At 41.4% G+C, this 16,011-nt stretch overlaps 1 protein-coding gene and 4 non-coding genes across 9 annotated transcripts in view; 4 read left to right on the plus strand and 1 right to left on the minus strand.

The window, feature by feature from the left end:
• The window catches only part of LOC124717052 (zinc finger CCCH domain-containing protein 14), a 192,382-nt gene that overhangs the window by 27,324 nt on the left and 149,047 nt on the right, over positions 1-16,011 (plus strand). For 3 of the 5 annotated variants that reach the window (XM_047243727.1, XM_047243728.1, XM_047243730.1), the window contains 3 exons: positions 163-246; positions 5,272-5,481; positions 8,036-8,237. In XM_047243727.1, the coding sequence (XP_047099683.1) occupies positions 163-246; positions 5,272-5,481; positions 8,036-8,237 (496 nt within the window). The remainder of the gene's footprint in view (positions 1-162; positions 247-5,271; positions 5,482-8,035; positions 8,238-16,011) is intronic. The other 2 variants (XM_047243729.1, XM_047243731.1) reach the window with 1 other exon arrangement.
• Positions 12,312-12,386, minus strand: Trnas-cga. The gene has a single exon. It is a non-coding gene; the product is annotated as a tRNA-Ser (tRNA).
• On the plus strand, positions 12,682-12,756 carry Trnas-cga. Its single transcript has one exon. It is a non-coding gene; the product is annotated as a tRNA-Ser (tRNA).
• Positions 12,983-13,057, plus strand: Trnas-cga. The gene has a single exon. It is a non-coding gene; the product is annotated as a tRNA-Ser (tRNA).
• On the plus strand, positions 13,284-13,358 carry Trnas-cga. The gene has a single exon. It is a non-coding gene; the product is annotated as a tRNA-Ser (tRNA).

Genomic DNA, 16,011 nt, shown 5'->3' on the forward strand with positions numbered 1-16,011 from the left:
TTTGCCAAATGCAAATTTCACAGAGTATTTTTGTGATGTAATTTTTTAAAATTGTTATATTTATCACTCTACATTTTGTCATTTTCCTAACTGAGTGGACCAGTATATTTTGGGACAGTTATTTATTTGTTTCTTTTTTTTTCTTTTGTTGCAATGGCACAGCCTCAGCAAAAACAAAGATTGTTCTGATGAACAGTGACGATGATGAGGAAGACTTCATTAACATCAAAGCTGATGCTGAAGCAGGTATGAATATTTAATGTTTTAAAAGCCATTTCAATTTTTTTCATTTCGTGTTTGCAAACTGTAAGTTGTATGGCTTTATCCAATCTCCTTTTCTAATTTGTAGGGCTAGTTTGTTACCTGAACATATTATTTGCTATATACACACACATTTATTTCTATATGTTCAGATTATTTGATCAGTTCAGTTTCTTCACGGTCGTTTTAGAAATAGTGTATCTAGTAATAAGAAATGATTTGTTGCTCAGTGATTTGTTTGTGTGGTCGTCCTCTGCAGTGAGCACAGAAATATTTGTTTTGTAAATAAAAACTGCCTTTTCTTGCTGTGCTGTATTTTATTTCTCTCAGATGCGCTGTACCTTTTTCACTTTAAGGCATCATCAGCGGGATAGTTCTTTGGGTTTTACGTCGGCATCTGCATCACATGGTGGAGGTCGCAATACAGCTCTATTTCCTGAAGGCAGCAGTGGTATCGAAGTTGGTTTCCAGGTGTATGGATGACATAGGAACTGAAATTGCCAGCAGGAAAGCAAAAGCAGAAATGCTGAGCTTCACTTTTAAATGGTTTTTTACAAAAGAAAATCCAGGAATACTGCCCCAGTTTAAGTCTCCTGTCACAATCAGAAAGGTGACCAATATAGATATAAGTGTCTAAATTCCGAAGAAGTCCCATTTTGGAAAAAATCCTCCTTATTTCTGCCACATTTTAAAAATGCGGGGGGGGGGAAGCAGCTGAGAGTAAATACATCACTAACCAGTAGTGGGAAATGGGGGGAAATTTTCTGCAATATACAAGTAATTTTTAACATTTATAGCTACTGAATTGTGACTCACTTTCTTACATTTTTCTCTTCAGATACCATTTTTAATCTGTTGATGAGTAGGTGTATTTCCTACACTACTTCTATTAAGTTCGAGCATACTGAATTGTGCATTGGCTGTAGACAAGAAACTAATGGCAAAAACTTTTTGCTCTCAGCTCAGCAATTGAGGGACTGAAAATCCATCGACAAATAGAATTGTTGTAGCGAATTAAACGTGGATGCTGCATTCGCAAGTTGTGCCCGGTCGATTGAGCTATTGGGGTGAAAGTTTTGAGACTGAAGATTCACACTGGCCCTAGCCTAAAAACTGGACGTAGTTTCTGAGGAAGCCTTAATGTCCTCAGTTATTTTATTTTTATGGCTATTATGCTGTGGTCTGACATGTTGCTGTGCCTAATGTTTTGACGTCTAATGGTGTAGAAGAGTCTCAGTTGATTTTTGAACACAAATGAGCTCGATGGACTGAACAATTTATATGTAACCATGCGACGATCAGGTCACGTCGTCATCCGACTGCGGCCTGAGACCGCTTAGTTGTGCCGGCACGTGTTACGGAGTGTGTATCACCGTGAGCTTTCTTCTCGACATTTGTTAAGTTACTACTGTGTAGTTTGCCACTAATCATTATCCTGGCACTTTGATGTGTATTATGTCCCCAACTGGTTTAAGTAAAAGGTGGCTTCCAGCTTTGATATTAGCAATGAAACAGAAGGTGGGAAGAAAGTTCACCAAGATTTAAGTACTTATAAACACATTTTTACTCTTACAGCAAGTAGGGACACTGTTTCAGGTAAATCACACAAATCTAAAGGCTGTGAATTTGGCTATGTGTCTAAGAATTACAGATACAAACAACTTAAACTGTAATGATAACGTATAACGTAGAAAATGTGTGACAAGTGAACCATACACTGTTTTATAGGCAGAACACTTAGAAGGTGCAACAGATCTACTAAAGACATTGTCTACACTACTCTCGTCTTTCCTCTTTTGGAATACTGCTGTGTGGTATGGAATGGTGATTGACAGAGGATGTCGAAAAAGTCAAAGGGCACCTCGTTTTGTGTTATGATTTTGGGTGTGTGTGTCACAGGTACAATACACGAGTTGGTGTGGCAGTTATTAAAATAAAGGCATTTTTTGTTGCAACAAGATATTTGTGAAATTCAGATCATTAATTTTCTCCTCTTAATTCAAAAATATTTTATTCATGATCATAATTAAATAAAATAATAGGAATCAGAACTTGCAGGGAAAGATTTAAGTGTTCATTTTTCCTGAATGCTGTGAGAGTATGGGATGGTAGAGAAATAATCTGAAGGTGGTTCAGTGAAGCGTATGCCAAACATTAGAGTCTAAATTGTAGAATAATCGTGTAGGTCTGGATGACAGAGGGAATAAGACTACCGAAGTAAAATCTGGGACTTTTCAAAGTAGGAAGATATGTAGAGCTTAAGCATTCCACAAGTTCTGACATTAGGGAAACCGAGAAGTCTCTTTGATTTCTCCCATTGACAGGAAGTGTCTCATCAGATCACAAGTGTTGCCACCAAGATTGTATGGTTTACCCAAAATTCACAAACTAGGTTTTCTGCTAAGACCTACTGTTAGCGATATTGGTTGCCCGACCTATGGCACTGCCAAACACTTGGCATCTCTACTATAACCATTCTTTGGAATAACTGACTTAAAATTAAAAATTTTGCTCATTTCATTGAAAAATTAATCTCCCAAGCTGCATCTGAGAGAGATTGCGGCTAGTTTTGATGTTTTGTCGCTGCTCGCCATGGATCCTTAAAAAGTGAGGACATATTTGGAATGTAATTTTTGCAAAGGATATGGCAAATCTCTGTAAACACTGTCACATGTGAACTTGCTTTCAGTGGGACAACAAATTCTATGAATGAACTAATGACAAGACTACAGGGAGCCGACCTAGTACAGTTGTAGCAAATTTCTGCATTGAAGAGCTGGAAGAAGCAGAACAGAAGTCGATGACATTTTCGTTTCTTAGCCTTGTGGAGGAAACAGTGTCATGTCTGAGAATTCCTAAATTTTGTGAATTATGTTAGTTCTAATATAAAGTTCACAATAGGGAGAGGAAAGTTGCTAGAATTTATTTTTTGATGTTAATTACCTAGAAAACCTGACAGAACTTAGAGGCACAAAATCTACAGAATTCCACTCATATGGACAGATACCAACTGAGGTATTATATCACTTCGATGAAATTACTTACTCTACACATTTATTATATTTATGAACAACAGTCGTGAACTGTCCTGTTAAATTTTATTAGTAGGTTTAATGAGTTGGGGAAAACATATTGTGTGGAGAATTTGTACCATTTGCACACATTAACCAGCACGATGGATGCAGCATTTCCGCGAGAATGAGCGATGTTGGTCACACTGTGGCACTTGCTGGTTTGGTTATTACTCCTCACAGCTGCATCCTTTGTCGGAGACAAACTACGCTCCACGAAATAGTACACACCGTGAGAGTGGATGGTGTCGTGAAAAGAAAGAAGAGCCGTTTTGGCTCTAGTTTGCTCTTAAATTTGAGAGGGAGCTGTCTCTTAACTGTCCGTCAATTTGTAGTACTGCAGACAAAAATTGCAGACAGTTGTTATATGGGATGTTCAAAAGTTGTAGGAGTTGGAAGAATATAACTGTTTCGGTCGTTAGCTTATTGGAAATAGACAAGCGCAATTTCCACCTCTGGCACAGGCCAAACAGTATGAGAGACAAAGTCCACGAAAGGAAGAAAGAAGATATCGAGGGGGAGATATACTCCAGATTAGCGAGTCGGTAATTTCTGATCTGTACTTATCAGTATTGGGATTATTAAGAGACGTCTCCCATTGTACGTTAATTAAATACAGCAGGGAACAGCCTGCTTCATGACTGTTCCAAGCAGAAAAGAGGAGTAATTAACACTTTAAGTTTTTTTTTGCCCCCACTTCTCTGTCCTGGCAGGTTTGCCTTAGCTTTGCAAACTAGGAATCAAGTCTATCCACGTGTCCCAATTCCTGCTTGTAATCCATGACAACAGTCAGCTTTTGCGTGATGCAATTTTTTGAATTCGTTTCTCAGAGCGTGTATTCACAGAATGTGCCATATGTAGTTTCTCATTACGTAGGGAACTCCTTTCTGTCTGCCACATTGTGCTGCTGACAGTGTCAGTTTTTCCTGCATTGTGTGTGTGTGTGTGTGTGTGTGTGTGTGTGTGTGTGTGTGTGTGTGTCGCTTAGCACAACTTAGACAAGTTGTTGTCCTTAATGCTAAAGACTGCAAATGGCACCAAATCTTCTGTACTATGACCTCCACTGTACGTGTCGGCCCGCTGACGCCACGACTCGACTGTCACACGATTACGTATAGAATGTTCAGTTTTCCGAGCTAGTCTTAGTTCAGAAATCGACTGTTGAAGTCGGTGCAGCCTCTGAGGTTGTGTGCGACATTAGGTGGTGAAATGTTTGGTACACAAATATATTGCAGTCTGTACCCGATGCCCACACAATTGAATTTACCGAGGCCTTAAATACTGACACGGAAGAATGGATTCTGTGACGGCAGAAGCACAAACATTATCGTGAGTCCTCTTCCCAGGAGTGCTGTGTACAAACATCAGTTGTTGTGACTGAGTAATTCACTGCATTTCTGAACTCGGCTCTCACGCTCTGAGGAGGTATAGGGGGCACAGGACAGACGAGAAATCAATTAAGCTCAGAGCTCGATTGTTTCGGTTCTACAGGAACTGACATGTGTTTTCAGGAAAAATAATACGTAACGTGACCCAACTACAGGTGCATACTATGCTGAACCTTAACAGACACCGACTGACTGTGGTGCACGAAACAGCAGTAATTACTGGGGCTCGAATTACCGATGTTATTACGGTAATTAAAGCAGTGCACAAAAGAATAAAGTGGAACGGAAACTGAGATTATATAGTTTTGTGGGTGAGGTTAATAGATTCTTGTAGTTCGATAACTGCATTAACAGAAACGTAGTGGCTCGCGAGACATTTCACCCGGTAGTTCCTGTCACAGTTTCACACTTCCGGAGAAGGAACACGCAGTTGCAAGTGGGTTAGGTTACCATTTTTGTGCTGCATACTCCTTTTACTGAGCTTACGTGTTATACTGGCTAATGGAATGTTTTGTGGGTGCCAGATTTTGAGTGATCTGTCTATTTTATAGAGGCCTTGTTGAAAGCAGAACTGCCCGCATCTGCTAAGCGACTGCAGACAGTGACGGTGGCGGTGACAGTTAGGGGTGCGGAGACTGCTCAGAGGCAGAGCTGCACGTCGCCAGAGGCCGCGGCGAGAGCGGAGCCGCGGCAGCGGCAGCTCGGTGCCGCCGCACCTGTCGTGAACGCAGTCTCTGCACGGGACGTGACTGCAGCTGTGGGTGAGGTGGCTGCACTGCACTGGGTCTTTCGCTTCCTCTGATTTGAAAACACTGCGAGATACGATAACATTTTGGAATAGAGAACAGAGTTAACAAATGATTGATGCTGATAAGTGCTTCAGAAATGGAAGATAAACATAACAGAATTAACAAACAGTAGTTTCAATTATGTCACCGAATACCACATTACAATTATGATACTGATAGACGCTGTTTCAGAGGACCTAAACATATTTTAAGGAGTTGGGAGGTTAATATATACTCTCTTCTATACAGTCATTCAAATTGGGGTGGTACAAACAGTATTGAATCAACAGGTTAGCCTTTATTGGGGTTATGTTGTCACTTTCCTTTTACATCTGGAACCAGAAGGTATTGATAACTTCCTGTACAACTGGTGGCGGGTTATACAGATGAAACCTGCTCCGAGCATCGTATGGTCGCAGCGACATTTCTGTATGTTCAGATACTTCTCTCGACCCTTGCTACCCTTGCCTATGAGGTTATTATTTACAACTGGTTAAACAGGAGACTATACGGGTAGGAGCATGGAACAGCTTGCTCACTAGGTAAAACACTGGAAACAGTCATCCTGTGTGACATTTGTAGTGACCCGAATGAACAGGCTCGAGCCGCAGTACGTAAACAGCCACGGAACCACCTCTAGCCTCGACTACACATCATTCGGAATACGTGATTCGTCTGATTGTAGGTAGATGTGATGCATCACGTTGATTGCGAAGAGGCAATATTGCGACTTGTCAGATTGCACCAAATGCCTGCATTCGACCACCGCCCAGTTTGTGTGTCATTCGGACCACCGACGGCTTTACGTGGTGCAGTGAGGGTAGTCCTTTTGTGAGGTAGCTGACTCTCGATGTCTGGCGCAGGCAGTTATCTCCGTGACATTCTCTCTGAAACGATTTGATACTGCCCGGCATTTGCCGATAGCAGCAGTTCCTGTCCGGTTTGAAACAATTGTCATCGACGAGGTGCGACACTCGTCTCCTTTCCGAACCTGTTTGTCATTTCACAACCGCCAATCTTACTCTGTGTTATGAGGTTGCGAGTGGTACACCGGTCCCCGTAGATAGGTTTGACGCTCCGCAATTTTAAACCCTAGGCCCGGTATTTACTGCTTTAGGTGAAGCACATTTTTTGCTGCTGATATACTGCCTTCAGTTGCTCGACTTTATTTTTGATGACTGCGATTTCATTTCAAAATCTTTAAGATTTTGACCTTATCATCTGCTTCAAATTACCATGTAGCCGTAAGTGTTTGAACAGTTGTCAACTTATTGAGAAATTTGTAATAATTAATAATACTTTCATGTTAATCTCGTACGAGAAACTTTGGTTTTAAATATACTCCCAGATGATGAACTGAGGCAAATGTAACAAATAAAAATCTCGATATAGTGTTCGTAACTGTTGCTATAGCTCCTGAACACATTGGGCTTAAATGTAAAAATAAAATACTGTGAGTGTGTTTTCTGGTAATAGCCGGAGAAAATGCTTCCACAGTTACAGGTCTTTTGACAATGTGTTAACAACTCTTCAAAAAAAGTTGCAAGTTTTCTCACCAATTTTATGTGCCTGTATGAACTCGTATACACTGTAGCAGATTAATGTAAATAAGGGAAAACTGCATCAGCCGAGAGGTAGATTCGGCACTGTAGTGCACAACTGGGCTCAGCCACACTGGAGGTGGAACGGCCCGTCCTTCCTCGACCCGGTGAGTTGTGAGAGGGACCTAAACTTTCACGTCGACTCTTCTGAGGATCTAAGAAATAATGAGAACAGATGCCGAGATCCACTGGGGCTGTATTCGCTGACCCTTACATTTTATCCTCAGTACCATTGCACCACAGGTTAATCGCCTCTGGCTATCTATTAATGTAGCGTTCAGAGTTAGTTTCTCACATTAATTCTCTCTGTCAGCTTGTGGCACTTCCCTAAAGATTTTCATTTGCCGCGGTATATACGGAAGTTAATAAATTATCCAGGTTTTAATACTGGAGTGACAATTTGCATTTTGCTTTGCTTTAATCTGTAAGTATTACATACATAACATGTATTTTTATTACCTTTTTGATCCAGATTCGTACCAAAATCCTCCGGTGCAGTAGTGCTAAAATTTTTTCACTTGGCGTTAGTATTCCTTCAGCCTCTTTTTCTCGTGTCAGGCGTGTCAACTCCCAAACACCTTACTGCAGTTTGAATGAGGAACTGGAAAGTAGCAAATGGAGTACAGGTAATGGCAGCAGTTAAGGCGATTTCAGATACTGTAGTTGAGGTGCCAAGTGGTTGACAGGTACACAGATGGACTGTCCAAAGGCCCTGCAACATTTTCAGTGTCTCATCCATGCCTTGTACACCACTCGGATCCTCGACTGTAGGGAGAGTGATTACCGTTACTCCTTCCGTTACCGTACGTGATGTTGATGTGCCGGAATGTGTACTTGTTCATCGTGAGGGGTGAAGGTAAGGAGTTGTTCCAGGTCTCACACACATTTGGTTTGCTCACCCTGTGACCTCGCTCTTCCTCACGCAGCACACAGTACGAGCGGTGCGCGGAAGGTCCGGCCGACAGTGCGCCGGGTTGTGACTGCGCCGGCCTCGGTTGTCGCCGTGGCGACAAAGAGGTCTGCAGGCGAAGAGGACGGCAGAGGCCCGGCAAAGAGGGCCGCTGTATGCGTCAGCGAGGAGGCTGTGTCGAAGAGGAGCCTGGCCAGCACCGTGGGGGTGACCGACAGGTGGGTGCCAGCAGAATTCACAACTGCAGAAAAGTGCTGCTATTATGTGAACGAAATGCCCGGTACTGGCAGAAGAAACGGCGGTGTAGAATGTTAGTTATAATTATTACTGATCTTTGCAGCAAAATAAAACTTTTATCCGTTGTGGATGTGAACACTGTGACTATAACATGAAAAGGTTTTCAGAAATTACAACAACCTTTTTAATTAGACGTGTTTCAGTAAATTAGGACTGGATTCAATCTGTGGCAAGATAGAAAATGAGAGCAAATAAGCACGACACGTGGCACAGTTTCACTAAATATTTACGGTATAAGTTCTACTTGTAGATGTTACTTGAAGTTACTAGATTCTGCAGATACGTATTTGTTACGTGTAGCACTTTGGAAAACATTATTTACATTTACAGATTGTTTTCACTCTCTACTATTAACAGACTTTGCCGCAGACACCGACTTTCGCATTTTATAAATCGTAAACAAACCGAAAACTGTTACTGAACTAAAGGCTCAAAGAGTTCATGTTGAACTAAAGATGTTGTTGATTAACACTCAAAGTGAAGAATATTACATCTTAGTTACAGGGAATATATATGCAAAATTAACTTAAATTAGCATAATTGTGTCTTTCTTGCAGGAAATATAAATCTCAAATTAATGTAAATTAGTAAAAACAGCTACACATTAACCACTAACTTGTCGGTCTCAGATGTTGTATGCCCAGTTCAACCAATATATCGAGGAAGAAAATAGCTCGAGAATGAAATTTTCACTCTACAGCAGAGTGTGCGCTGATACGAAACTTCCTGGCAGATTAAAACTGTGTGCCGGACCGAGACTTGAACTCGGGACCTTTGCCTTTCGCGGTCAGGTGCTCTGCTGACTGAGTTACCCGAGCACGACTCACGCCACGTCCTCACAGCTTTAATTCCGCTAGTCGTGCTTGGGTAGCTCAGTTGGTAGAGCACTTGCCCGTGAAAGGCAAAGGTCCAGAGTTCGAGTCTCAGTCCGGCACACAGTTTTAATCTGCCAGGAAGTTTCGTATCAGCGCACACTCCACTGTAAAGTGAAAATTTCATTCCAGAAATATCCCCCAGGCTGTGGCTAAGCCATGTCTCCACAAATCCTTTCTTCCAAGAGTACTAGTTCTGCTAGGTTCGCAGGAGAGCTTCTGTGAAGTTTGGAAGGTAGGAGACGAGGTACTGGCAGAATTAAAGCTGCGAGGATGGGGCTTGAGTTGTGCTTGGGTAGCTCAGTTGGTGGAGCGCTTGCCTGCGAAAGGCAAAGGTCCCAAGTTCAAGTCTCGGTCTGGCAGACAGTTTTAATCTGCCAGTAAGTTTTAATCTGCCAGTAAGTTTTAATCTGCCAGTAAGTTTTAATCTGCCAGTAAGTTTTAATCTGCCAGTAAGTTTTAATCTGCCAGTAAGTTTTAATCTGCCGGGGCGTTTTAAATCTGCCGGGGCGTGCCGGGGCGTTTTAAATCTGCCGGGGGCGTTTGAAATCTGCCGGGGGGGGGCGTTTGAAATCTGCCGGGGGGGGGGCGTTTGAAATCTGCCGGGGGGGGGGGGGGGCCTTTGAAATCTGCCGGGGGGGGGGGGCGTGCGTTTGAAATCTGCCGGGGGGGGGGGGGGGCGTTTGAAATCTGCCGGGGGGGGGGGGGCGTTTGAAATCTGCCGGGGGGGGGGGGGGGCGTTTGAAATCTGCCGGGGGGGGGGGGGCGTTTGAAATCTGCCGGGGGGGGGGGGGGGCGTTTGAAATCTGCCGGGGGGGGGGGGGGGCGTTTGAAATCTGCCGGGAGGGGGTGGGGGCGTTTGAAATCTGCCGGGGGGGCGTTTGAAATCTGCCGGGGGGGCATTTGAAATCTGCCGGGGGCGTTAGAAGAAAATGGCTGTTAAAAATTATCTCTTAATTGTAATAGAAATACAATTTGGACATCTAGTTTCATACACCTTTTAAAAAGGCACATATTAATTTGCAGCTCAATTTTTACTAATTTAAGTTAGTTTGGGATTTATATTTCCTGCAAGAACGATACAGTTTCACTAGTTTAAGTTAATTTGGCATATATATTCCTTTTAAGTAAGCTATAACCTTCAATAATGTGAGTTTTGACCAACAATGTCTTTGGTTCAACATGTAATCTTTGAGCTTGTTGTTTAATCACAGTCTTTGATTTGTTTACAAATTGTAAAACATGTCTTTGGCAAAGTCTGTTAATTGTAGTGTGTGAAAGCATTTTGAAAGTGGGAATAATGTTTCAAAAAGTGTCACACATTACAAATATATGTTTGCAAAATCTATTAACTGTAAGTAACACCTTTAAGTAGAACTTATATTGTAAATATTGCATAAAACTGTACCACATGTTGCGCTTATTCGCTGTTTTCTATCTTGCCACAGGTACACAACAAGCCTCACAAAGCCACAACAAAAAGCACTGAATGTACGTATGTACCGTCTGATGATGAGCTGCTAGGCAGCTCGAAACCACTCATGGTTTATTGAAATACATCTATTTAGAAGGTGACTGGTTGTGGTAATTTCTGAAAACCTTTACGTATGTCACATAGGACAGCTTGTATATTTTTCAAATAAATTTCAACATTTGAGCTTCAGAATTTCTCCATTTATTAACCATCTTCATTCACCTCTGACGTGGCTGACGACTGACATTTTACTAATTATGTACAGCACTGCTAATTGCTGGCCCTGTCACCTGCCAACGTGTATGAGAGTGTGCTGAAAGGTAAAGCCTCCGAACTTTTTATTTGAAAACTTGTAAAGCTTTTTAAATAAACCAAATTTTGTTAACACTCTGCATCTTCATTATTTATGTACCTACATATTTATCTCTCAAATTAGTCACCCTCTCGGCTGACACATTTCTCTCAAAAAAAGGCAAGTTTGTTGATACCGTCACTGTAGAATGTTTGTCGACCAAGCCACGAGCTCACCACTGCTTGCACCACTTCACCACTATCAAAGTGAAGTCCTCGAAGGTGTTATTTGAGGTTTGGAAATGCAGTCATCCACTCTGAACTGTCACTCGTGTAGAGATTAGCTCCCCCCTTTCCTTCATTATGTGCACGAACGACCTGACATCGCATCTTTCTGATGTTAATACGATTGTCACAGTACACGGCTTCCATTCTCCTACGCATTTCATTTGGAGTCATGTTTTCTGTTGTAATAACTCGATTATAGTGTGCCATTTCACACACACACACACACACACACACACACACACACACACACACACACACGTGTTAGATACCACCTCGCTACACACTACGGTTTGAAGCCCCGGCAGAGGGTCGCCACTTGCATCGGCGACATGATAAAATCGATCGAGTAATGTGTAGCATGTGTAATACCAGGATCAATATTGGTATGGGAATAAAAAATTCGGAGATACTACTTTTCGGCGTGCCCGTATAGTTAAATGACAGTTGGTGATTCTTAAAATATTGTAATCATAATTTATCACAGTTTACATTGAAGTAAAGTTCGTGTGAAAAAATTTAAATGTGACAATGTGCTTAACAGATATTAACAATACATTTTAAATAAATTATTTTGTTAAATACAAAAGTTTAATGTACCAAATTTTGTACAGTTATTATTAACATTTAATACTAAGATGTATCAATGTCATTGAAATAGATGAAACCTGTTTTGTTCTCTACAACTTCAGTGCTTTTAACATTACAGTTTTATTGTTCTATGCAAATAACTGATCTTATAATTATATTTTTCCCTGAGACATTTAAGTCTCTTCTTTATCTACGGTAGTAATTGAAGCAGAAGAAATGAATTAGAACTTGTGCTGCAGCCAGTATTCGAACCTGGGTCTTCTTGCTTCCTAGGCCAAAATGCTAAACATTACATCACCATAGCACTATGCTTAACATTCGTGCATTAACTACCAACACAAACTTCATTTCATATCTTCTGCTTATTTTCCCTTACATTGTCACTACTGTCAGGGACAATAAATAAATTCCTTCTAGAATGAGATTTTCACTCTGCAGCGGAGTGTGCGCTGATATGAAACTTCCTGGCAGATTAAAACTGTGTGCCCGACCGAGACTCGAACTCGGGACCTTTGCCTTTCGCGGGCAAGTGCTCTACCAACTGAGCTACCGAAGCACGACTCACGTCCGGTACTCACAGCTTTACTTCTGCCAGTACCTCGTCTCCTACCTTCCAAACTTTACAGAAGCTCTCCTGCGAACCTTGCAGAACTAGCACTCCTGAAAGAAAGGATATTGCGGAGACATGGCTTAGCCACAGCCTGGGGGATGTTTCCAGAATGAGATTTTCACTCTGCAGCGGAGTGTGCGCTGATATGAAACTTCCTGGCAGATTAACTCTTTCATTGGTATTAATCTTTCTTCTGTTCCTGGTATACAATAAGTAAAGCTGTGAGTACCGGACGTGAGTCGTGCTTCGGTAGCTCAGTTGGTAGAGCACTTGCCCGCGAAAGGCAAAGGTCCCGAGTTCGAGTCTCGGCCGGGCACACAGTTTTAATCTGCCAGGAAGTTTCATATCAGCGCACACTCCGCTGCAGAGTGAAAATCTCATTCTGGAAACATCCCCCAGGCTGTGGCTAAGCCATGTCTCCGCAATATCCTTTCTTTCAGGAGTGCTAGTTCTGCAAGGTTCGCAGGAGAGCTTCTGTAAAGTTTGGAAGGTAGGAGACGAGGTACTGGCAGAAGTAAAGCTGTGAGTACCGGACGTGAGTCGTGCTTCGGTAGCTCAGTTGGTAGAGCACTTGCCCGCGAAAGGCAAAGGTCCCGAGTTCGAGTCTCGGTCGGGCACACAGTTTTAATCTGCCAGGAAGTTTCATATCAGCGCACACTCCGCTGCAGAGTGAAAATCTCATTCTGGAAACATCCCCCAGGCTGTGGCTAAGCCATGTCTCCGCAATATCCTTTCTTTCAGGAGTGCTAGTTCTGCAAGGTTCGCAGGAGAGCTTCTGTAAAGTTTGGAAGGTAGGAGACGAGGTACTGGCAGAAGTAAAGCTGTGAGTACCGGACGTGAGTCGTGCTTCGGTAGCTCAGTTGGTAGAGCACTTGCCCGCGAAAGGCAAAGGTCCCGAGTTCGAGTCTCGGTCGGGCACACAGTTTTAATCTGCCAGGAAGTTTCATATCAGCGCACACTCCGCTGCAGAGTGAAAATCTCATTCTGGAAACATCCCCCAGGCTGTGGCTAAGCCATGTCTCCGCAATATCCTTTCTTTCAGGAGTGCTAGTTCTGCAAGGTTCGCAGGAGAGCTTCTGTAAAGTTTGGAAGGTAGGAGACGAGGTACTGGCAGAAGTAAAGCTGTGAGTACCGGACGTGAGTCGTGCTTCGGTAGCTCAGTTGGTAGAGCACTTGCCCGCGAAAGGCAAAGGTCCCGAGTTTGAGTCTCTGTCGGGCACACAGTTTTAATCTGCCAGGAAGTTTCAAATTCCTTCTACTTCAGTCATCATCGTAGGCAAATAACTGACTTTAAACTTGTCCAATAAGTAAATATCATACTGAAAGTTTATATTCTGAACACTTGACTAAGTCATTTTATATTATCTTTACCAGTTTTGACAAAAGTACCCAAAAAAGTAATTGGCTTCAATTAAAATTACTTTTACTTTTCAGTCAGGTGGATTAATGACCTAACTTTAGGAAAAGTGAGGCTGCTCACCGTGTATCTTAGAATGGGCATTGTGACAACCATCACTGGTAGAGGAACATAGGGAGGATCATCATGCATGAAAAACACACCAAACACAGGAGTTAATAGAATGATAGGTATTTTGAAGAAAAAAGAAAAGAGGATGACACAAGAATGAATACAAATGTTACCAACATATTCAGTGTTCATTTACAGTTTTAGATTACCGTGCCTTCAGAAAACAGCTACATTTCAAAGTTTTTATCTCTGGGCCTGTTCCTCTCAGTTGGAAGAATTTCTTTGCATACATTCAAGAGGTGCTTCACAGGAGTGATAGAGGGTATTCCTGCATTTAGTTTTAAAAACAATCATTTTACTGAACTATGCTGAATGAGAAGTTTCACTTCAGTTGAACTACTGGAGATGTATGAAGCTGCCTCATCAAACACTCCAGAATATGTTGCTGAAGAAAGTGTTAAAAAAACTGCTCTATCACTTCCTTGAAAGGTTTCTTCATTTTTCAGAGATGATGTTTCACCATGCACCATTTTATAGATGGTAAGCATTTCTTCCTTTAATAAACAAATAGCTTCTTCCTTCTCATGTCCTTCCAACCAGGAAAATTTTAGTGCTAGTATCAAACCTGCTGCTGTGCTTAGGTTATCATCTAGTATGGTGGGTTCAAGTCTTTTTTGTTGACCTTCTGTTAAGGTGCTTGCCATACCATATGCAACTGTCATTTCTTATTTTTGGGTGTTCCCGCAGCAAACATTTGATAGTAGGATGTAAGTACCTTATGTACATATTCTTTTCAGCTTGCAAAATCATCAGTGCCACTGCAGTAGACTTTGTGACCTGAAACAAAAATTATTAAATTAATTTTCATTAATATCCTAACATATCAATGTTTAAATTGTGTATGTGTTATGATTAAAGTGAGACTAACTGGCTGTGGAAGTTAACTGAATCACTCTATTAAAAATGAACAGACAGAGTAGTTTTAGGTGTTAGAAAATTTAGTTATCTTAAGTTCACAAACCTTCATTATTTCAAATCATGTTTCTGTGGATCAAATAGGTAGCTGCTGTATTGTTAACCTTTGAAGAGTTACTAAGATTCGAAATTAATTTTTTGGGGACTATCAGTTATGTTTACGATGGTGATCTTTAAAAACATGTTTTACCGATTTCATTGCGTACCTCATTTTCAAACATTCTTATGCTTTTTATAATGTTGCAAAACATATTTCATTAATGTGTATGATAAGTGAACCATATGTTTCAGGGTTTACTAGTCAGTGTTTGTTAAGGCCACTAAAAACATGGATTGTTCTACTCCTATACTCACTGACACACACCAATAGAAGCACTATTAAGCATTAGAATTAGGCATACTGTGAATTTAAGGTAGACAATCATCGAGTTACTGAAAGACATGGCTAGTCAAATATCCACCAAAAATTTGTTTATGGGAATTAGAAAGAAGCCTGACCATTCCTAGGTCAGTGCTTAAATGATACACAGAAAAGGCCTTTATTGTAGAAGTTGACAACAACAATTCTAGGCTGTCAAATCAACGTTCAGAATTGTTCAGAAAAGTGGAAAAACAGTGTCTGACCATAATACCTCTGCACATGATTTTCATTATGGCCGAAAAACTGGAAGAATTCTTGCATCTTGTAATGGTACTTTGACTTCTGCGCCTCCGCCAATACAAAGATATAATTTACGATCGCGCACGCAGAAGAGCGCTGCGCCAGTGACCGATTTTTATAAATAATTTTGTTCGTCTTTTTACTTTTGCATACATTTTTTGTTTTTAACAACTAATTGATGAGACACTCTCTCTTGTCTTCATACAAAAGATGTGTATTTTTCGGCGATGTGTTGAATGTGCTTTTTGGGTGGAAATTAAAATTACATTACAAAGCGAGGTTGTTTCAATAGTGATTCGAGGTGGCTATCCCCAAATTTGTAAATTGATCATGACAGTGAAGAAGTTTTCAACAGACGGAGAAAAGTGAAAGACGGGTCGTCCTATAAGAGAAATTAGGAGGACAGCCACGAAGACTATATTGTAATTAATACTGCGTATCTAACAAGATTATAAGGTAAATTTCAAT

The sequence above is a fragment of the Schistocerca piceifrons genome, chromosome 9, assembly GCF_021461385.2.
Source record: "Schistocerca piceifrons isolate TAMUIC-IGC-003096 chromosome 9, iqSchPice1.1, whole genome shotgun sequence".
NCBI lineage: Eukaryota > Metazoa > Arthropoda > Insecta > Orthoptera > Acrididae > Schistocerca > Schistocerca piceifrons.